At 39.6% G+C, this 23,882-nt stretch overlaps 1 protein-coding gene across 1 annotated transcript in view; it reads right to left on the minus strand.

The window, feature by feature from the left end:
* EIF3H (eukaryotic translation initiation factor 3 subunit H) overlaps nucleotides 1-22,063 on the minus strand; it is an 86,666-nt gene extending 64,603 nt beyond the window's left edge. Inside the window, exons 1-2 of the mRNA XM_051778500.1 lie at nucleotides 21,911-22,063; nucleotides 5,483-5,639 (exon numbers count right to left, since the gene is read on the minus strand). Of these exons, the coding sequence (XP_051634460.1) occupies nucleotides 5,483-5,639; nucleotides 21,911-22,030 (277 nt within the window). The 5' untranslated portion in view covers nucleotides 22,031-22,063. The remainder of the gene's footprint in view (nucleotides 1-5,482; nucleotides 5,640-21,910) is intronic.
* Between the last annotated feature and the right edge of the window lie 1,819 nt (nucleotides 22,064-23,882).

The following is a 23,882-nucleotide window of genomic DNA, read 5'->3' on the forward strand; positions in this document are numbered from 1 at the left end:
AAAAAGCCAAGACAGTCCACCCAACACCCCCACACCTGTGTACTGACACACAGTATGCTGGGAAGCCTAAGAACTTCTATGACTCTGGCCTTGAAGTCCTTATAATGTCAAACTGGTGCAGGAGACCACAGGCTTCAAGAAATGCAATTTCAAGAACAAGACCTCCAATAGAACAGGAGGGGGCCTCAATAGAGACAACACTTGCTTCATCCTCACTGCTGGCAGACAACAGTTCAAAAGAACATGTTCAGCTCATTGCTTTATCTTAATTTTCCTAAGCATGTTCCTTTTAGCTACCTGACTTCAACAAGGGGACCTCCACCTTAAAAAGGACTTGGAGGTACTGAGGCATGCCCAGCAAAGGGCAATAAGGCTCTCGAAAGGTTTAGAGAACATGTCTTACAAGGAACGGCTGAGGGAGCTGGGTTTGTTTAGTGTCCAGAAGAGGAGGCTCAGGAGGGACCTCATCACTCTCTACAACTACCTGAAAGGAGGCTGCAGTGAGATGGGGACTGGCCTCTTCTGCCGCGCCTGCAGTGAGAGGACCAGAGGAAATGGCCTTAAGCTGAGACAGGGGAGATTCAGATATTAGAAAAAAATTTTTTCACCACTGTTGGGGTGGTCAGGCATTGGAATAGGTTGCTAAGGGAGGTGATGGAGGCATCTTGATCTGGTTCAGTGCTTGAGGGGTTACAGTGGCAGTGCTGGATTGATGGTTGGACTGCATAATCCTGTAGGTCTCCCAATCTTGATGATTCTATGATTCTACCTAAAGTCCTCTGCTTCCGCAAGGGCCACGTACCACAGGTGACTGTGGTGGCAGCGCTGCAGGTGAGGCTCAGCAGTGCAAACTGCTGCCTCTGGCTGAGTAAAACCCTGAAGAAGTGCTATTTATGCGCTGCAACACGTTTCTCCACATGAAACTGCATCCATTTGAGGCTAAAGAAAACGGTGGTTTCATGGAGATGTCGCACCTCGTTATTTCTAGTTGTTTCTGACTGATTATACAACTAAATTCAACCTACAGCACAGAAAAATACAGGGAATAGAATCTTTATTCATCTTGATACTTCTAACCTGTAAACTGAAAAACAAAATGAACCTTCTCAGGTAAGAAAGTAAAAATCATGTTGGGGGGCAGAGAGAGAAGGCAGCATCAGCTTTTCATCTGTAGAATTTCAGAGGAAATCTAATGAAAATTCTAAACAGTTATAAAAGAAGAAAAAGTTACAACTATATAGAACTTATTTTGATGTATATTTATATAACTGTCTCAAAGTTTCTACTGGTATAATTACCAGAGCACTTAATTTATTAGCTTCGAACTAAGTTACTAAAATATATTAGGCTGAAATAAATCTGTTTCAAAATAATGTCTCACAAGATCAGAGAAATACAAGTTGTATATTTCATTTTTAACTCTTGGATTTCCAAGAAAGAAATATAAATTTCCTTTAAACAGGGAGAAAAGCTACTCGGTGAAAACCATAGAAGATAAAAACTATGAAGCAAAAAGAACTGAACATGTTGCTTAGAGACAAAATTTATAGTCACAAAAAATACTTTTATTTCTCAGGAAGAATACACAGAAATATGGTTGTTTGTAAACCTTAACTGAAAGAAAGCAAATCTATGCTCAGACAAAGGCTTGGAAGTGTCCTAAAGTGAAAGTGCTTCTCATAAAAGTACCTTCACAAAGACAAGCTGGAATACTGCATCATTTCACAGAAATGCCTAAGCCAAAAATCCTTACAACAGAAACCTGACAGAAACCCTAAACAAGAGCTGAATCCATCAGGTGCAGGACTGGAGAGGGAGGGGAGAAGCAGGGAACACAGGAAAAGGGGTTGTACATGTAGATCACTGAAAGTATTTCCATAAAATTAAATCTGTGTCTTGAAAAAAAAATTTAAGGCCTAAGAGGATTTAAGTGCACCAGCAATAAGGAAGCACAATTTTCTGAAAAGTAAATGCTTAAAAGTCCAGAGTGCAGCCCCAAAATAGCAAACATTCACACCGAAGTATCTTATGCTGAAGACTCAACAACATACCACATTTCTGCAATTTTTCTCCATTTGCTCCACATCATCAACTACACTTCACCTACAGATTTCTAACAGAGCTGGGTTGAGCCTTCCCATCCCCTGTAAAAATCTCATGCTGCAGCAGGCCAACCTAAGTGTTTAAGACTTCCCTGACAGGAAAATCTTACCAAAAAAAAAATCACACTTTGTAAAAAGAATCATAGGAAGACAACACTGCAGGAGAAACTTTCTAAGACGAAAAACACCTGTGGATTCATAAATGGTGGACAGCCCTCCCAGATTTGTAATAAGAACTACCTGAAGCTAAAAAAAACCTCTCATGTTTTCTACAGTTTCCAGAAATAGTCCAATTTAAACTGCACTAAAAAATGTTCTTGCACTAAAAGAACAACTTTGAGTATGTTTTTTTTAAAGAAAAAATTTAACTTTTGACAGAATTCTGTAACAGCAAATAGTCAAAATTTGATATTATCTCAGGCATTAGCAGCAAGGGACAAAATGGCACCCTAACAAAAGCATAACTAAGCATATCTGAAGAAATGGTTGTTGACAGCAAGTTAGAACTACATCTTTACCAAACTGGTTCATAAATGTCATGTACACCTATTTCAAGTTCAGTTTAAGGATACTTTCTCAGCACCCTCAAAAATGTGTTTTGTATTAGACTTGCACAGTTTAAAAGAGGGAAACATTCACTCAAATGTGTCTTGCCAACTACCCAACAGTTTGTTTGCTCAGATATCACCCTCTTGTACAAAAGCTCAACTCTCTTAATAACGATCACCTCGAGACAACAAGACAAATGAGTATTTTTCAGGTGACCTGTTCCTATAGCTCTTGCAAAATTATATAGAAGTTGTTATTTTTGGGCTATATTCATTCAATTCTCAGCATAGCAGATTAGAAGTTTCCCAACAGATAACCACTCCGTGTTTCCTCCCCTCAGAAGGGCAGCTGGGGTAGTGTGTTCCCTCAGTCAGTGCAACAGTTCATGCCTCAACATAAGATCAAGGATGACAAAACTCTGCTAAGAAATGCTTTCTGCATGATCAGAAATTTGGAATTTTCATAGGATTGTTCCTATTTCAGAATTTTAGACAAGGGTGAAAAAAAGTAACAAAAATATACACTAAGGCAGAAGAAAAGACAATACAACATTATACTAACAGAAGAGCACAGTGTTAGGTATTATTCTATGTGACAGCAGTGCTGAAGTGCCAGGGCCCTTATATTTTCCCTCCATATCTCTGGGCCTGAATTTGTGGAAATATATAAAGCCAGTTATGATACTGATGTAACATACAAGTCCTAGGGGAAAGAAAGTGCCCTGTTTGGTTTAGTTTTTAGCATCCTGAATTTTAAGGTTCTGGCACGTAACAAGAGATTTCTCTGAATTATCTGCATCTAGAAGAAAAAAAGAATCTTTTGAAAATCTGGCAGGATGCTTGCATAGGGAAACACAGCTCCAGGGAAAACAAACAAGGAGTATTTATAAAACATTATTGTTTTTCACATTGGCAAGACAGAAGAAAACTCTGAGGAGCCTAAAAGGATACCGAACGCTCAAGAGACATTTTGTTCGGGTTTTCATCTTCCCTAGGCTCTACCACACAGGTTAAAGGCCTGAACAGGCCCCAAGTAAAGGGATGCAGAACGAACGTGAGCGCTGTGCATTTCCTGAATGGTTCAGTCTATTTAACTGTATTTCACTGAGAAGAATACAGAGAGAACATCCCTGTGACCCACACAGCAGAGACTAGGGAAGATGGAAACCAACAGACAATGTCTTCTGAGGTTGGCTTACAGGGCTCAGCAGAGCCAAGCTCCCCTGACCTGGTTGCAGACTCCCCAGCACTGCTGAAGGCAGCATCAGCCCCACTGCCACAGGCTCCCTTCCCACTCCGGCTGCTCTGCTTTCTGTGCCTGCAGCACGGGAACAGAAGCTGACAAGTGAAGGGATCCAGGTGAGGAAAGCTCCACCAGCACTGACTTTGGACTTTACTTAATGCCAGGATTCTTGCCTACTTGGTGAAAAAGGGAAAAAGAAAGACTGGCATCAAGAATACTTTCAGGCAGGAACAGCTGAACTCTGCATACCAGCTCACAGGCTTACAGCTCAGCATGATATCCATCAGTGAGAAACTGAAACTATGAAATTGTCTGAAACTAAGAAATTTGTTTCACCTATCAGCTACATGGAAATAATTCAGCCATTTTCTACAGAAAAAACATGAAGCATGGGCTCCAATTAAGAATTCAGATTACTTTAATCCTTTGAAGAGCTCTAGAAGAGAAGGAATCTTTAAAGCGTCTTTTAGGCCTTAACAAAATAGAATTCTGACTCAAGCACCATGTCAGTGTAGGAAAACTAAGACTCCCTTTTGTTTTGCATGTTCCTTATAGAAAACTCTATAATCCCACAAAAGAAGCGATAAAAACCAGCTAAGAAACCTTACCAAGTTGTAAAGAATTCTTAAAATTATCTCTCCTTTAAAGGCAAGGTTCGAGATTCTTTTGTTATAAGACAAAATATTAATTTAATAATTCCTTATCTCATTATAAGCAAGAAAAAGCAGTTTATACTTCCAGATTAAGCAATCTTATTGAAATTTAAAACTCAAACTGAATTATCAAAATTAGATAGAATCAAGCTTCCAACTGCAACTACTTTGACTATATTGCCTCTTTGGTTACTCTTGAAGGTAAACTGACTCTCTTTAAGCCCTAAAAGAGAAGTTTTTCTACCAATATCATTAAATACACACACACACATGCATATATTACCAAGATTAGAATTGTAAGACGTTTAAATTTACTCTAGAAATTTTATGTCATTCTGTGTCCAGCTAATTACATTGACTTGCAGCGTCAAGAACAAAACATCACTAGGACCACTAGGATCAGTAGGAAACACTGAAATAGAGAGAAATCTCCAGTGCTACTTTCTAGCTCATTTCAAGAAGCAAAAAGATCACCCAGATTTCCAGTTAGCCAAAGCCTCTTATACTTGGAAAGCTCCGCTCTCCAGGCTTTCAACGAGTACATAACACGTACAAATAAATGCACAGAGAGGAATCTGCATGCTGAGCTACATCCACAGGTGTGTGTATGCACACGTGCACACAGCCACTTCCATAAAAAGCTTTAAAGTCTACTGGAATTCTAGACAGGAAACTAATGTACCTTCCTGTGTGGACAGTCTTACCCTAAAGTGTGTCCATACAACAGAGTATTTATCACAATGACTTTCCTTATACAGACAAGCTTTAGGCTGGATAATGAGGATGGCATTGCAATTATCCCATTGATACTTCACATCATATTAAAAAATCTCTCTGAGTACATACAAGCTTCTGCTCACTGTAGGGGAAAAAAACCCTTTTAGCCCGTATGGATTTTCTTTTTTACCTAAAGTTTTGCAAAACTGTAACCATTACCTTCATCAAAGTCTGCATCATCTTCTGTATGCTGAGGAAAAGGGAAGCAATTTGTGATTTCAAGTCTGTCATCCACCACAAGACCCAGCAGCACTCCTTGGACCACTTCATTCCCTTGTCCTTCTTCTTGGTAATGTTTAATGATCTTTAACACAACCTAGAATACAAGACAAGAAAATCATAATATGCAATGCAATTTTTTGGTCCTCAAACTACATATCTGGAATTCTAAATTTGTTGAAGTATTGCACAGATTAGAGCTGCAAAACAAGTGAGCTACTGGCTTAAACACCAGCAATTTTAATACAGGTTGAGGAACAGGCAGTCATCCTAATATTATAGGAGAATAAAAAAGTCCATTAAATGAACCATCAAAATGCAGTTCTAAACCAATTTTCTGAAACACCATTCTAAAATGAAATATTGATCCTCTTTTACTTTACCTTGTTGCTGTTAGCTTTTAACAGTATCTTGCAGCACCAATAAGCTCCCTCTTGAGGGAAACACTGCACAAGAAACTAACAAAAACACCTTGAGTAACTATGCAGAAACTGGTACAAGTTTTGTAAAAGGTGCAGACTACATCAAATTTCAGTTGCATTAACCTTTAAAATTACACCTCACTGCAGTTTTACTTCAAATACAGTTCAATTTATATGTTTTGGGCTGTGTCATAGGGTATTTAAGAAAAATCAATGATAAAACAGAGAAAAAAAAGATGGACAAATTACTCATAATATTTTTAACAACGTAGTTCGCACTTCCTTCCTAAATCTGAACTCTACAATGAATCATTCTCATGAGATGATATTGTAAATTGGAACAGTATGAACAAAACCACTCAAAACAGTCAATCATTTGCTAGCAACAATTTACACTCAAATAACATTTTATGCTCAACAACAAGAACTAGAATAAGGTAAGACACCAACCACAAACACAGACTTGAAAGAAGCTATGCTTTGCCCATGTTTGTTACACATAAGTGGGGTTTAGTTCATTAAACCCTAATCCATCCATTCAAAACGCAACAGAAAATGTCTGATGATTATTTTCATTAAAGTAATACTACCTTAATGTCTGTTGGTAAACAGACTAGTTTAACAGATTTCAGCTCAATCACCCTGGAAACAGATTTTTTATAAATACTGGTATTTAGTGAACATTCTACAGAACTGGGGGGAAAAAAAGGAAGTTAAGCTCATACTTGCACATGAGGAACATATATTTGTCCCTAGCTTTCTCCTTGGTTGATTAGCAAATGTCACAATTTTTAAAACACCGTTAATGTGTTTTAAAGCACCACAATACAGGTAAAATAGAAGAAAACGGAGACTAAGAATAGAAATTCTTTACAAGTTCACTGTCTTCTTTGGCTAAAATGGGAAAATAATTGCTTCATATACAGCCTGCTCTGGGGCAGGGCAGGGAGGCAGAACTGAAAAGAAGCACCTCTTTCCAATTAAGTTAGATATAAGTATCAAACTGGACTAACACCCACTCATTCCTTGTTTATTCACAGTATCACTCAATTGTGCCTCCTCTTGCATCCAGACACACTTGCACTGGAGATTCTCGATCATGGGCAGAAAACACTATTTCACTCCAATACACATTCACATGTGTCACTCAAGTCTTTTGCCACCACACCTTTATTCAATTTGTTAAAACAGGTCTACAGACCAGAGAGACAAAAAGATACTCTGGTTATATACATCTCATTTCATAAGAAAATAGTAAGGAAATTAAGATCAGTGCGTGGTGAAGCAGAATTTAACAGTGATGGAAGCAGTACAGCAAACACCTTTTTGAGACCACCTGGATGTAGAAGATGAATGTACCACAGAGCTAGCACATAAATAATATTCAACTTGTATTTAGGGTAAAGTTCAGGTTTATCATAAATTTGCCATAAGTTCTGTCTTCCACAGTCAAGGAATCCATAACTAACCTGCCAGATTACAGCACAGCAAGCTCTCTGCCTCCTATAAAATTATTCTCAGCATCTTCACAATCTTGTAAGCTTCACCTTTTCCACTTTTTCTCATTAGCTGCTGAGCTCTCTATGCACACTCACTGTCCCTACTACTGGAAATACTATTTGCCTGTTTGATTTCACTCCAGAAGCATTTGTGATACGATGCCAATTTTACTGCAGTATTCCTGATGATAATTACTCACAGAAAGCAGCCACAAATGAAACAAGCATGGGCTGTTACAGAGTATCAATGATTTTTCAACCACAGAAAACTAGGATTTCAACACTGCTAAAGGCTAACCAAATACCCCAATTTACAATTAAATTATTACATAAGTCTGCAGTTTTTGATCTCCAGCCTGAAGATCACAGCAGACACTATCCAGGGAGATACAGACCCCAGGGATTTAGGCCTACCTGCAACCTTGTTTTCTAACAGAGTCTGAGAAAGGGAGCAGAGAAGGTCACTAAATTTTGTGTTTATGACTGCACTGGAGAATACATTAGCTACCAAAATAATTTATAAAAAGATGCATCTAGTGACACACTCTCTTAAACTCATCTTGAAAAACCTGCCATCAAAATACTACCCTAAGACCAGGCAGGAAATGTGCACTGAAACTTGTACTAAAAAAAGACCTTCAGGTGCAAAGTAAAACTATTCCTCTAGTTTCAAACTCTAAAAATGCCATGGCCATTTATTTGCTAGTCTAGATACAGCAGGAAAAGCTGACCACTATACAAACAATGCCATGACATCTGATACTTCATATTGAGTAAACTATATATATCCCCCAAAAAAGAGCACTAACTTGTATCTAGACATTTCAGGGAAAAAAAAAAATATGTTATGTTTATGAAGCTCTGGAACAGAATCAGAATAGTTTTATTGGTCTGAAAATACATGTAAGAAATATTAATATTAATAATGCAAGTAACACAACACACTCTGAGAAATAAGAATTTTTTCAAATGACATCACTGCACCAGTATAACCCATCTCTCATTCAATGCTGATTTCCCTTACAAACACTATTTACAATTCCCATCCATCTATTCCTCTAATAATAGATATTGCCCCTTTGTACAAGTATAATTGTTTTTAAATACCCTTAGACCAGACACTGCTATGCTACTGCTACACAACATTAACAGTAACCAAACCACATTTCAACTGTTACTTTTATTTAAGTAATGCAGCTGGGCAGCCAGGAAAGGTTATGTCCTCAAGGAGAAAAGATATAAAATAACAAAAAAACCACCAGATTTCTAAATTCTAATGCCCTGAACACAAGTCAATAATTGTATGCAGCATGATTTAGTAAATTAACATATAAGAAATATCCAGGTACATAACAACTCTTTAGAAAAGGATATACAAGTAACTCCTACATAAAACTCAAGAGTCCCCCAGTCTTGTAAGTTTAGCGTTCAAAATACCAAAGTATTTTAATCACTTGGAGTAGCCACTTGTCAGATTTTAATTGCCATTAATCCTAAAAAAAACCCTGCAGTTCAGCAGTGCTCCTAATCTCCAGATCTTCAAAGCACTGTTCCAACATTAAGAATGAAGTCATACTACAAAAAAAAAAAAAAGGCGCCATTCTGAACCTATTAAGAACATCAAAGATACATATTTTAACTGTATAAGGCCAAATTTTAACTTTGGCCACATCCCAACATCATGGTTGTTAATTTCCGAAGTTTTACCTCATTACAGAACTACGTGTAACATGAACCCTCAGCTGAAGCCTGGTGAGCCTTTGGGGGGCCTGGGAAGATCCCGCTGTAGGGACACGAATATGCCAAGATGCACATTTCTGCATTTCTCGACAGACAGACAACAGCAAATCAAAGCACTGATGATTCATTTAGGACTGTGTTCCAGAGAGCTGAATGTCACCACATTGCAACCAGATTTCCAGTACCTGTGTCGTGTCTTACACATGTGAATCAAACGAGAGAGCTGCTGGTAGCCCACTGGATACATGATGTGACACGCTGATCTACAGTCTTAAATCAAGTATTTAAATCTTTTTAAATGCTTTTTTAAAGTGGTTTTTGCCACCCCAGAAAGCTTTGTGGGCACAACCACTAGCACCAATTGTCATCATCTGGGGAGAGGACGAGGAGAGAGTCTAAGTAACACCGTGTCATGTTTTCAAACCAAACATAACTGACGTGGGCATCCATGTGGAAGGTGCCATGACACTCACATCCTCTCGGTATTTAACACCAGTGAAACTGTGATCAACATTTAGCTTGGCAAGAGGGTCTTGAAAGCTATCACTGATAATAATGTCTGATATATTTTGAATACATCCATACCACACAATGAGCCTTCTCCATGAATTCTTAAAACTCAAACCACGAACTTTTATATTTCAGTGTTACAGTATGAGTAATTTTACTTAAAATTCTAGCATAAGCCAAGTTCAAGGCAGAACTGATAATGCAGTTTTGTAAATGGATCCATCTCAACTATCATTACTAACAATGACTCATGCAACTGAGTTTGACTTGAGCTAACCTTCAAGATGCCTAGAATCAACATCTACCTGTTACACATAAAATGCATATCTGCCCCTTCTGGAAAGAGAGTTGAACTGTTTAGCAATTAATATTCATGTGAAGACATACCAAATTTCACAAATCAAATTTTTCACTAATTTAGGGGCCCTGTCTCCTTCCCCAAGTCACACTACACCAAAAGCAAATCTACAACTGGTGTTGTGCTGAAACTTTACCAATTAGCTATGCAAAATTGAAATTTAATTAAATAGTTCTGAAATTCTCAAGTAAGCATGGAATGGCTTTGTTTAATAAACAAAGACTTAGAAAAAAATAGGAAAAACTAGCTATAGTGAAACATGGACCATGCCAATATTTTTAATAGTTCTAGATGAGGTTTTTACACACTACAGATAAGTGCTTAGCCTATGCTTACAAAAGACAAGTTCTGGAAACTGACCAAGCAAAAACTTGCCTTGAACTGATTTGTCTCCTGGCTATAGCACCACTTGATAAGACAGTAACAGAAAGGCTCAACTTTCCTGCCAGGAGAAAAGAAACTCTGAAGTAAATTAAAGATACCATTGCAACGATTAAGAGTAAGAAAACATATGTCTAATACACATAACACTCTCCTCCAGATGATTAAGGAGACAGATGTTTACAGACACTTCACAGAAACCGGTTCTAGAAAGCATTGTGACAGATAACACGTCAAAAGCACAAAATCAACAGGTCGATACCCTGGTCTCATAGGTGCTGGATATGAACAAGAATAAAGCCATGGCATGAGGTCAACACTAAGCTGAGTGGTGAAGCTGACAGACCTGAAGGACAGGATGCCATCCAGGGAGGCCTGGACAAACTCGAGAAGTGGGCCCATGGGAATCTTAGGAGGTTTAACAAGAGCAGTTACAAGATGCTGCACTTGGGTCAGGGCAACCCCCGGTACAAAAGCAGGCTGGGGATGAACAGTCTGAGAGCAGCTCTGCCGAGAAGAACTTGGGGGTGCTGATGGATGAGAGGCTGGACATGAGCAAGCAAGGTGCACTCACAGCCCAGAAAGCCAATCATGGCCTGGGCTGCACCCAAAGCAGTGTGGGCAGTAGGGCCCAGAAGAGAGGTGATTCTGCCCCACTACCCCACTCCTGTGAGACCCCACCTGCAGTGTTGCATCCAGCTCTAGAGTCTCCAGCATAAGAGGGACATAGACCTGTTGGAGTGACTCCAAATGAGGGCCACCATGTTATTAGATGGATGGAGCACCTCTCCTACGAGGAAAGGCTGAGACAACTGGGTTTGTTCAGCCTGGAAAAAGAGAAGGCTTTGGCATGACCTAATTGTGGCAGGCCAGTACCTGAAGAGAACCCACAAGAATGTTGGAGAGGGACCTTTTACAGGAGCATGTAGTGACAGAACAAGGGGAAATGGCTTCAAACTGACAGAAGAGTAGGTCTAGATTAGATATTAGGAAAAATTCTTTACTGTGAGAGCACTGAGGCACTGGAACAGGTTGGACAGAGATGCTGTGGATGCCCCATCCCTGGAGGTTCAAGGTCAGGCTGGATAGGGCTCTGAGTAACCTGACCTAGTGAAAAGTGTCCCTGCCCACGGCAGGGGGGTTGGAACTAGATGATCCCTAAAGTCCCTTCCAACCCAAACCATTCTATGAAACTGAAGATTAGAGGTGAAACTGAATTTCACATGTTATACTAATCTTGAGAAATTTTACAATCTCTACTGACAAACACCAAATTCACCTAAATGCATATTATAGCTCATCTGCAGAGATCTTAGAATTTTTCTAGATTCTCTTATTCAACAGTACTGCATTTCTGACATGGCAGAGGTCTAAACATTTACTCTTTTCTTCTTTGTGCTTAACTTTGGAATAAAAGCTCTTAAACCATTAGACCAATTTTATTTCAGGAGAAGTAAAAAAAAAAAAAATAAAAAAGTACTGTTTTCCATTAAGACCTTCAACATCTTAAAGTAATTGTTTTGCCAGATATCTTCAGTCCTAACTACGATTGGTGGCCAAAAAAAAGGTATTTTAATTCCCTGAGAATAATCAGAAAGATACTTAATCTGAACATCCTGTCCAAAAATCTAAAGCCAAAAGGACAAGACTGAGTAGACTTGAAAAGCAAGGCAACTTCAGAAAAATGTTGTTTTGAATAGCAACTTCAGAAATAACAAGCCTTAGCCCTCACTGTTCTGTCCAGGAAGTGTAACAGTCATCTTTTGGACAGAAGACCTCGAACGCCCCACAATATTTTACCTTTATCTTGACTTGCTAGAGCCTAAACACCAACATTTATAAAGCCTTTGAAAATATAGTTCTTGAAATAGTAAGCTCACATTTTATGTCACTCACAGCTAATTCAACACCAGATGTTAAAATCTTACTTCTGAACTTGACAGAAATTTGGGGCTTAAAAACAGTACTTATATAGGAAGCATAACGGAATGACATGTGCCATTTCATACCATTTCAAGTGGGTGCAAACATCAAAATCTCCTCTTGATGAGAGTGGAAGTGTCTTGGAGCTGAGCCTAAATTCATCAACTATGAACAATGCGTATTGATCTGAGGTGGTTCTTGAGCAGGGGCTGCTACATATATTTTCATACTGAAATTATAAATTATAGGAGTCTGTTGATTTTGTCTCATGCAGGCCCTCAGTACCAAATGATTTTGGAAATTCATGTTAAATTGAATGGAAAATAGTCTATCTTGAACTATGGGGGGGATGATGGTATATGCTTCTATTTGAATATTTTTGAGTATTAGGAAGTGTATGAGAAGCATCCAAACCTTTCTGTTCCCTGGGTGACTTATTACATCACTTGGTACAATAGCACCTGCTTAGCTTGTAAACCTCAAGATTTTAGATGACTCAACTACAACAGGGAACATTAGTAACCTTGCTGCTCCGCAACATGCAGAAGGCTTAAGAAAACTACTGAAATCACATCAGATTGTTGATTTAACAAATATTTTCTGCCTACTACATCTTGGTTTAGGAACCATTTCATTCTGTAATTATAGGAATCTAGATGGTTTTCCACATTACTTCCTGTTTATAACCAACTAACTCACACTAACTAGCCCTCTAACACTTTCCTGCGGTGTTTGGTTGCTTTTTTTCACAACAGAACAAAGAAGATGATAACATCCATACATAGCATTAAGCCAGATATAACAGACCTTGCCACTTTATCTCAGTAAATGGCTGATTCAAAGCACAATTCTAAGTCAGTAACAGGCCACGAAGCATTTTATCACTCCTTCCTGAACATTAACTGCTCATATGCACTGTTTGGGGCATGGCTGGAAAAACTCAACCTTGCTTACCCCGAAGCTCAGTCTAGGAAAAGTAGACATTCAGTTCATTTTTAACTTTCTGTAATTCTCTTGCACAGACTCTGTGTAGCTCAGCAGAATTCAATGCAAACTGAATGCAAACTTCAACCACCACCAGAAAATGCCCCACAGAAAACACTTGGTAAGTACCCACTTCTTCAGTTGCTTTATCTCTCTTTTTAAAAAGAATTACTTCCAAACTGCTGTGATTCAAGAGCCCTAGAATTTCCCTTAAGTAAGAGGGAAACCCTCCTATCAGGATGCAGAGGGCCGCCTTCTACATCCATACAGCCTCCCTGCCCCTTTCAACAGCCCCAGGCTTCCAACAAAGGTGGTCATTCTCACAGTGCAAGTCCAGATTCACTACAGGCACTGCCAAGTGATAGACACAGACACTATTTACTGGAAGCACACTCAGCTGCTGTACACATGGATTAGCTGCTCACCCATTCTGTTACTGGGATACTTTAAAAGTCACAGATATTTAAAAAAAAAGACAACATAAAGCCTATTAAGAAAAGCTACTCCAAATTATAAAAATCACTGATTTAAGAAAAAACAAGACACGGAATATGAAACAAACCATTTCTTAATACCTAGAACTAAAATTGGTGAATACCTTATCTAAAATATAAAACAGAAAAGACAAACTGAGACACACAGGCAGGTGAAATTCAGCCTGAAGAACTGAAACAGTACAGACATTGAGCCTGTTTCTGTACAAGTACAACATTAGAAGGAAGATTACTGTGTTTTGGTTAGAGGTATGTTGGTTTTTCATAGGCTGTGTTTTTCCTTGACTCTGCCAGGAACCTGCATTCATCAGCTAATGTCTTGTAGGTACCATGAAATATCTGCTTAAGTCATTTATTTACTCATGTCCAAGTGAGCTGCTTGTTCTTGCAAAGGGAGGAAGTTAAACACAAATGGCAGTACATCAAAGGAAAAACTAATTAAACTGTGGAGAAAAGAGAAGTTTATTAAAACATAGGAAAATACTGAATGTTAATCGAGGTGTGTTTTACCAAATAGACCCCAATTTCTTCCTGATTTTGATCCCACTGTATTTTGGGGGTTCTTTCATACTGCACAGCAGTTCAAGTTAACAACCATCCCCATGGTTAATCACTAAGCCATTAGTCCACTTAAGTATGGCCTCAGTGTAAGTAAAAATGCACCATTACACTTGTGTATTTAAATTCTCCATTGCTGTGTTCACACACTGGTATAATGTATTTCTCTGCAATACAAAGTTTCATAACACATTTCACAGTATATGCATTCATGCGTATTCCCATGGAAACCGTCAGGGCCACAGGCACTGTAGAATCACTTCCTTGTAGAAACATTTCTGTAAGGCAGCCCCAGGACCTCAATCCTGCAGTGGCAGGGCATTAGATGTTATTAGCACACTGTCAGGAGGCAGTGATAGGGCTGTAATAATATTAACATCCAAAATTCTGCTAGTTACAAGTGGGATGGAGCATTTCCCCAGGACTAGTTAGTATATTATTTCTCCTATTTCCCAAATCTCACTGAACTCAAATCTTTTGAAAACATTCAGTGCTTCAGGCAATTTTTGTAAATCGCCAATACAATTTATATTTATTATTTTTAATGAATTCAATACTTAACCATTATTTCAAGAATGAAAGCTGATGAATACACTCCTTCAGAGCACAACATATGGAAACTATATAGAAGCGGTAGAGGCAGGCACAGTTTCAACATTTTCTGCTTGAAACACCAGAGCCTTGCGCTCACACTTCACCATACAGTCGATACATGTGTTCTGTCTATTAGTGAATCACCATCCTTCAACCATTCACAGTGCTCACTGAGCTGGGAGTGGATTTGCAAGTGTAAGGTTTTCTCTTCAGCATCAACTTCTAGCAGCTTTCTATGAAAAGATTTGAAGATGACAGCCAAAAGCAGCAGTAGCAACTTCATTTAGCAGCCTATTCTTTAATCAGATTGTGCCAGACTGTTACCATTTTGAAGATAAAAACTGCAAGATAGTTACCCTTACCTATTTGAGCGCCAAAAATTAGTAAAATAGGGTAGACCTAGATGGGAAGCAGGGAGTGAGGGTTTATCTGAGACTACTGATCTTTTTCAAGAACCATATCCTGCAAAACAAAACCAGAATACATATAATATACTATTTAAGGGTGTGTCTTTAAAGCATGACTTCCATATGCATTCAACAGATGCTTCCAAGTAACCAGTAAAATCCCTACCGGACATGACTTCCATGTCACTTTAATAATTTATAACCTTTTACACAACAATTTTTTCCACATTGAAGCACTCAGCCTTTTTGGCAAACACTTGGTTATGTGCTAAGGCAACAGAGACGGATCCTCCTAGTAACAGTCAGTGCAATCCAGAGAACCAAGCCTGGAGAGAGTCTCAGTTTCCCTGAGAAAAAAGTGTAAAATTGAGAAAAAAACACACCAAACTTGAGCGTCAGAGATCTGCCACATGAAAATTACTTCCAGAAGAGTTCCACTTCTAATAACAGCTACTGTGACAGTGAGATTAAAAACAACCATTCTAATTTTATCACTGAGAAAGCCAATGGAGAAAGCAGTATAGCTTTCAAATTGTTCCCAAGGAGTGATGACAGCTGCAGTAAATACCCTATGTGTCATCTAAAGTTCAAAAAGCTCTAAAACAGTCTTTATTTCTTTTTTGCATTGATAGTAATGTAAAAGTAAAAAACCCCCGAGTCCTAAGTGCTCAAAACTCAGCCCTATATTGGCGAAGGATTTTGTCAGAATTCTTCCTCAGCTACACATAAAAAATCCCAAATATTGACAAGTGATTTGCACCTCCAAGATCCTAAACACCAAAGAACACTTGCCTAACACAAACAGGTATGCATAGTGCTTACTGCACAGATATGGGCTCCACGGAACAGGAATGATGCCAAGCGAACAGACTGCAAAGCAGAATACAGAGTGTGAACAGAACAAAGGCAAAGACTGACAAGCCTTATATGCTCAAAGCAACATCCCAACACTCATTTTCCAGAAAACCCCCAAATATTTATAAAAGAGAATTAGCCTGTTATTGCATGCATACAGCAAATGTCAACTGCATCTTGAAACTCCAGTCTGAAGAGAAAATAAGCCTCTGTATTAACTTTAAAATTTGATTAAGACAAAAGAAATTAGTAAAATGCTTACCTGAAATAAATATTCATAAACAAGTAATTCAAAAATATTCCTACATTTATGCTTAAGTAAGTTTATGTTTGCACATTACAAAAGACATTATCAAAGTTAAGTTCCACTGTCATGGTCTTAGATTACTGAATAGCTTTAAAAATACTAACAGGAGTATTTATTATACGAGCCTGATTATTTTTTTCCATTTAGTACACTAACAATTTATTTACTTTTCATTAAGCTGATGCCATTCTGTTACATGGTAACTCTATCAAACCGCTGAGCACTCTTGTAAAGCCAGTATCACATCTCTGCAATGTTAATGTTGCCAGAAGACTAAAAGTAATATGAAAGAACAGCATGGTCAAAGCTGTACCATCACTGAGAACATATTTTGAGCTTGTGCGTAAATACGGAAAAACAACATACAAAGTAACCATATCCAAAAATACACAAACACAAATATCCAAAAACAAGAGGCTTGCTCCTCTTCCTACAAGGCCTGTCATAAGGTCAGTAAGGTTTAATTAAAAGATGGAATAAAAAGTCCTAAGGCAGAATAGGGTCTAGAAGTTGTTCACTTCATACACACCACCAAAGGCCTTTCAGTATCTGTACGTGCTGATTTCCTCTCTGTGGCCTCCTGCACCACATACACTTCCCTCAACTACACTGTGATGTACATCAGATGCAAAGGTCTAATTCTCTTACAAACTGAAAACCAAAGGAGAACATTTAACAAGGTTTCAGTGTGCAAGAGGACATAATGCACTACCCCAGCAACAAAGCCAGCACTTGTCACCTCCCCAGAGTCAAAGTTAACACCTAAATAGGATACAAAGGTAATGCTTATTACCTGCTGTGTTTCAGATATAATATTCTCATCACTAAAATGTAGGAAGTTATTCGAAACATATTTGGTGGAAATACTCTTTTCCTCGGTATTAACACAACCAAATAGAAATCACAAGAGCACAATTTACGGCTTTCACAGAAGCTATGCATACACAATTACCACATAAGAGACCAGCCTGATATGCACAAGAGGGACAAAATATAATGAGAATTTTAACTCTTAATGACAGCACTGTAGAAGGCAACACATTATTTCTCCTTGCATTGAGCAAAAAAAGAAAAGCCTGTTTTGAAATAAGATTTTCCCCTTAAAGCCTTGAAGTGTAACACTGCTCAACACATTTAAGCCCCCTCCACATTTAGATTAACTCCTTTTGTCAGCACAGGAGTTTCACGGTATGAAGCGATACCAGATGTTCTGGTTTTAAATGCCTCACTTGAGTACACTTACCATGACACTCATGAGATGCCAAGTGCACCACTGCGCTCTTACAAATCATATAAAGTTTATGCTTTGTTAGCAAGTATGCCTGCTATCCCCTGACAAAATCTGCGTCCTCACACCATCACGATGTGGGTACTTTACCCACTGCAGTTTAAGAAATCTTCACTAAGCCTGAAAAGTGTTACATTCCAAGGAAGTTCTTGCCCTTTCAACTTACCAGCACACAATAATGCTTTCTCTTCTGAATTTAAGCATAGATTATATGTCAGAAGTTCCCCTCCGGGTTAGACTCACGCAACTCATTGTACATGAAGATTAATAGCACATAAAACAAAGCACCTCTGTCTTCTCTATGCTTCAAGGTATCCATGAACACATTAAGCCAGTATTCACTTCACACACTAACTCTCAGAGCCAGCATAATCTGATCTAATTTTTTAGGGAAACAGGTCAAGGAAAAGTCAACTAGATTAAACTTCAACTTAAAATTCCGTTTTAACTCCTTTAGAGAACACACAAAACGCAATACAGCCTAAAGGACATTACACCCTAAAATCCTATTCTACAGCTCTGCAGTGTCAAGAAACTGTACAGAGAAGAGCAGGCAGAACACACTGTCTGTGCATTCTTCAAAAAGGGTACAGAAGGGGGAAAAAAAGCAGAAGAAATGCTAGGAAAGGCACAATATTTACAACTTAAGAAATGTCAAGAGATTTTTAGTCAGTTCAATACAGGCTTCACTGGTACTAAAAATTACTCAAATACTATGGATATTGATTGCTTTCTTTCCTAGAGTGTCAAAAGTTAGAATTTTAAAAAGTGCTTAAGCAAACATTTGCAAGATAAGCCTCAAAAACTGATTTTCAGCAATCATGGTACCTTATTTCATTTACTATGATCAAACATATCACCCTAAAGGGCTCCTCACCCAAGAAGCTAACTAGGCTTTCCCTACCCCTAGCTGGGAATACAGTCCAGTCAATCCTACATCTTTAGGGCAAAAATGGCTGGTAATAAGAAAACATGGCACAAGCACCCTAAATATCAGAATTAGGAGTAGAGTAACTATTGAAAAAGAATTCAATAATGATGTTAGGGTGTTTTTAAAAAGGCAGACTCACACATTCTTACCTATATTTTTATAAATAAATAAATAAATAAACAGATAAACCCTCTACATACCACAGGTAAGAATACAAAGCACTGGGCATACTGCACCATCACCAAACTAGGGATGATGCAATGAAGCTTAAAGTAACAATCTTTGATTAAATCAGTCATATCTGACACAAGAGAAATATCTGCACTACAGCCACACTAGTGCTGGAGGTGCACAAATGCAGACAAGGCCTACAACTTCTAACCATCTTCTTGACATATTTATGTTTTAGCCGATGTATGTTTGTATTTAATATAAATAAACTTACAAAGGTACTTTAACTTAAGCTCTATACAAAATTTAAGAAGGACACCTAAATGTATATTCAAATGCTCACAGAATTAGGTAGCTGGAACAAATACTGGAGGTATTAGTCTTCTCTGTATGTGAGAATGTGAAAGTATGTTTAGAAAGCTTGTTATTTCAGAGGACCAGTAAAGTATAAAATCTCCAATATTTGTAGTGAAGGATGTTACCTTAAAACATAGCACATAATGATGCAGCAATACTTACTTTCGGACCTCCTTTTTAAATTTGGTACAATACAACAACCCAGAGTTAACTTCTTATTTTAATCTGATTAATTCCTTATTTCATTACATATGGTGTAATTTGGCTTTAGATCAAGTGCAGCTTTTCAGGTAACAAACTAACAAATTTAGAAGTCAAGAGTAAAAACAAACAATGAAATCCTAACTAGTAAGACAGGCTAAATTCACTTCTTGAAATATTAATGCTATTAGAGTAATTTATTTGGGTTTTGATACCTAGAAGATTGTATTGTTTTCTGATTAATTTTTGAGAAACTTATAGCAGACAGGAATTATCTATGCATACAATTATATTGGGAGTTTTGAATAAGGAATGCCTTTTGTAAGTACAGTAAGCAAAAGTGGGTATTGTTCTTCATCCAGTGTAGGAGTACAGGAATGACTACAGCATCAAAGGAAATGGACTCTATTCAGCTGCTTTTACAACAGAGGAAAAAACACTGATTGCATGTGGGTCCAGAGCCGTCGACGTTGTTAAACAAGCCATGTTTGATGTCCTCTTTTTGGAACTGGTTGTCTTCTGAATGATTGAACTGAACGTGTCTTGCAGTTTAAACCACACAATAAACAGAAAGATGAGATTTCTGCTCTTCCTTTTACGGAATATTGTGGTCTGCTTTTGATATATTTAGTAATAATCATTAGTAGTGGCAGCCTGTGCTTGTTCTAGAGATCACTGTATTTAACTCATCCCTAGTGAGTGGGGAAGTGTGGTCTTGTTACTTTGTGAGAGCACAGTGGAATATTAGGAACATTTTAGCAGATTTCAGTAAGATACTTGAAGGACTTGCAACAGAAGCCTCTTTGTTTACAAAGCAAGCAAATTTATGCCAACATTTTGCTCCCTCATAGGTATCACGGAAGTTTATGAACCACACCGTCAGTGTCCTGAGAACACTTTGTGTAAGACACATCTCCAGCAGGCGGGAAGATGAAAGCTTCCACCTCCCTCTGTAGGACTCCATGCAAGAGGCACCACTGAGCTGCACCAGGAGAACACACAAGGACAAGGGGGGAAAAAAAGCATGAAACAGAAAGTACTCAAAGGCATTTGCTGGACTGTAAGGAGACCATCAGGGCCATTCACAGTTGATCTGAACCAACAGCAGCTCACGAAGCAGATTATACATCTGATAGAGAACAGTTTTTAAACACCTGTTCTCTTTATCTCTTTAAAGCAGGAACAAAATAAATCAGATTTAACAGTTGTTATCAAAGTTCAAAACTGATTGCACAGAAATGGAATTAAGGCTACAACCTGCATCCTGCTCTTAACTATTCCCTTTTTCACTGTTCTCTTAAACTTGCTCATAAACAGCCACACACCCACACTGACTGTCTGGCACCAGCCTGAGCAGGAGCAGTCTGACATCCACTACTGGATTTGTAGGGCATTTCACAGTCAGTTTTCACCACTCCTTGAAAATGCTCCATACACCAAAGTCATGGACACACAGACAGTTGGACAGGACAGCGGACAAAACTATAATTCAAGTTTTCTCTTTCACAAAACCTACTACACACAAATAAGTTATTCTTCCTCTTCCCAAATATTTTCTCCACTATGTAACTCCAGGACAAGGACTGAAGACTTTCAGTAATAAATGCCAAGCAGGCTCTAAAGTTTCTCTCAAAACGATGATGTTCCTTCTCATAACCAGGACACCAATTCTCTCCTTCCTGCTTCAGCTGCACAGTGTTCTGCTGACATTTGGCAAAGACAATGAAGTAATAAACAGTGCTTCTACCCTTCAGAAGTAACTCTTTCTTTCTATGTCATTAATAGTATTACCAACTGATAAGACATGAACCAACACACGAAGAGGCAGCAGTAAAGCCAAGAATCAGCTTTAGGAAATGCTCTTCTATTCCAGGTCTGCATGGATTGTCTGTATCAGGATGACTCCGTTCTCTGATACGTCCCTCCAACCCGCCAGGTTACTTTATTTCTCATTAAGCAAAAGCAACCGATGCTGCAGCCCTGGCAGGGACGGCAAAAAGCACAACGGGGAGGGAAAAACCCGCCGTGCTTGTCACCTCGTACACCTGCGCAGCTTTCTGAGTGTGTGGCGAGTCTGAGGCGTGAAAGCTGGAACCGGCAAACCCGGGCACGGGGCGGTGGAGCTGAGGGATGAGAGGGGGCATTTAAAGGCAATTTAATTTACTCTCTGCCCTGGTCCGACCTTCGCTCACACCGGACGGGAGCCGCTCCCAGCCCTGGGACGAGCAGGGGGAGCCCGGCACGGGAGGCTCAGCAAGAGGATGAGGCCGTTCCTGCCCTTCAGGCGGCCCCGCTCCCGGCACTGCCCCACGGACCGGCCCCGCCAGCGGTTCCACGCGGCCGCCCCGCCCGCCCCCCGCCCGCGGCGGCCCCGGGCCCTCCGCTCACCAGCCCGTCGATCTGCACTTGCTTGACGGCCGAGTCTCCCGCAGCCGCGGCTTTGCCCTTGCCCTTGCTGGCGCCGAAGCCGCCGCCGGCAGCGCCCGGGCCCTCCTTGCGCGACGCCATCGCTGCCCCCGCACGGCCGGAAAGAGAAACACGGCGCACAGGAAGCGGCCAAATGGCCGGGGCGGTGCGCGAAGAAGCAGCCCCGGGCGGGAACGAGGCCCTGGCTCGGTGTGCCCGGGGACAGCCGTGCCCTGTGCTTCCCAGTCCGAGATCATGGAGTCCAACCTGTGACCGATCACCACCTTGTCAACTAGACCATGGCACTAAGTGCCATGTCCAGTCTTTCCTTACACATCTCCAGGGACGGAGACTCCACCATCTCCCTGGGCAGCCCATTTTAATGTTTAACAGCCATTGCTGTAAATTCTTCCTGATGTCCGACATGAACCTCCCCTGGTGCAGCTTGAGGCCATTTCCTCTCATTCTGTCGCTTGTTACCTGGGAGAAGAGACTGACCCCCACCTGGCAAGAGCGTCCTTTCAGGCAGTTCTAGAGAGCAATGAGGTCTCCCTGGAGCCTCCTCTGGGCTGAACACCCCCAGCTCCCTCAGCTGCTTGTGGGACTTGTGCTCCAGACCCTTCACCAGCTCTGCTGCCCTTCTCTGGACACGCTCCAGCCCCTCAGTGTCCTTCTTGTAGTGAGGGCCCCAAAACTGGACACAGGATTTGAGGCCTCACAAGTGCCGGGTATAGGGGGATGGTCTGAACATTAGACACAAATCCCCGAAGTACCGACTATTTGTTCAATTCCCAGGGGTGAGTTTGTGTTGTAATAAAGGTTAAGTGTTGGGTTTGCTTTGCTGCTCTATTTTGTTTGAGGTTTTTGTTTTGTTTTTTCTTTTTAATATTTCAAACCTTACCCACTCTTCTGAAAAATGCAATGGGCCATGAAAGGCAGCTCTACCAGACCCCCCAAATCTGTCTAGACACTATGCCAAATATGTGACCACATAAAAATTTACCTTTTCAACAATGTAGTTGACAATAATTTTTAACTAAGGGAGGGAAACCTACTTCCTAAGGCCAATATGAAGATGTATCTGCATTTTCCAGCAGACACGGACTCGGCATTTGCCTGTTCCTATAAAATAATTCTGACATCATTTAGAATATTCCCTACCAGCTGCCTGCATTGGTTCTGAAACAAATTCAAGCAAAGACTCTAGGGTAATAATCATCCCAACAAGTGAAATCATATCCTAAATGCCACTGATGTTACTGACTAGACTTGCACTGACTCTAACAAGAAACTTGGACCCCCAGCTTTGCTAAGGACACCTTGTGATAGATGTCTAAAGTAGGGTGAGATGAATCCCACTTTACATTTTCCATTGGGGGAAAAAACTCTTAAATGGAGATTGAAGGGGAAGATTAGAATTGCAGGATCACTGAGGTCAAACGTACCTTGTACCTCAAAGAGACTGAAGTGCATGTGCAGCGGGTGTTGGTCCAAAAGCAGTTTGTAGAGAGACTGATGCAAGAACTACCTTGAGTTTCAGAGCAGTTTGCTGTGGCCAGCAAGCTCAGCCATCACATAGGTGTTGCAAATTTGAGTCCTGCCCTCAGCAGGTTTCCATGACTGAAGGTTGCACTCCCACTGGCATTGCCTTTTGAAGTTTTTTCTAGAGAACAAAGTTGCTTAATTCAATATTATTATTCCACTGTGCTGTTATATTCACATGTATATCCAGTTTTAATTTACAAATATGATCAAATAGTTTTAATTAAAGAAAACTAAGATTAGGAAATAGTATTATGGTAATATAGTAGTTTTCAACTCCAGTCCATGGACTGCTGGAGATCTGTGGGCTACTTCAAAGCTGCTGTTGCAAGGTATTTAAATAGAAAAACATACCTTTTGTCAGGAAATGCACAGTGCTTTACCACTGGCACATTCTTAGGAATCTAAAAGG

This window comes from Manacus candei, unplaced genomic scaffold (genome assembly GCF_025592945.1).
Source record: "Manacus candei isolate 608988 ecotype Guabito, Panama unplaced genomic scaffold, ASM2559294v1 h1tg000013l, whole genome shotgun sequence".
Taxonomy (NCBI): Eukaryota; Metazoa; Chordata; class Aves; order Passeriformes; family Pipridae; genus Manacus; species Manacus candei.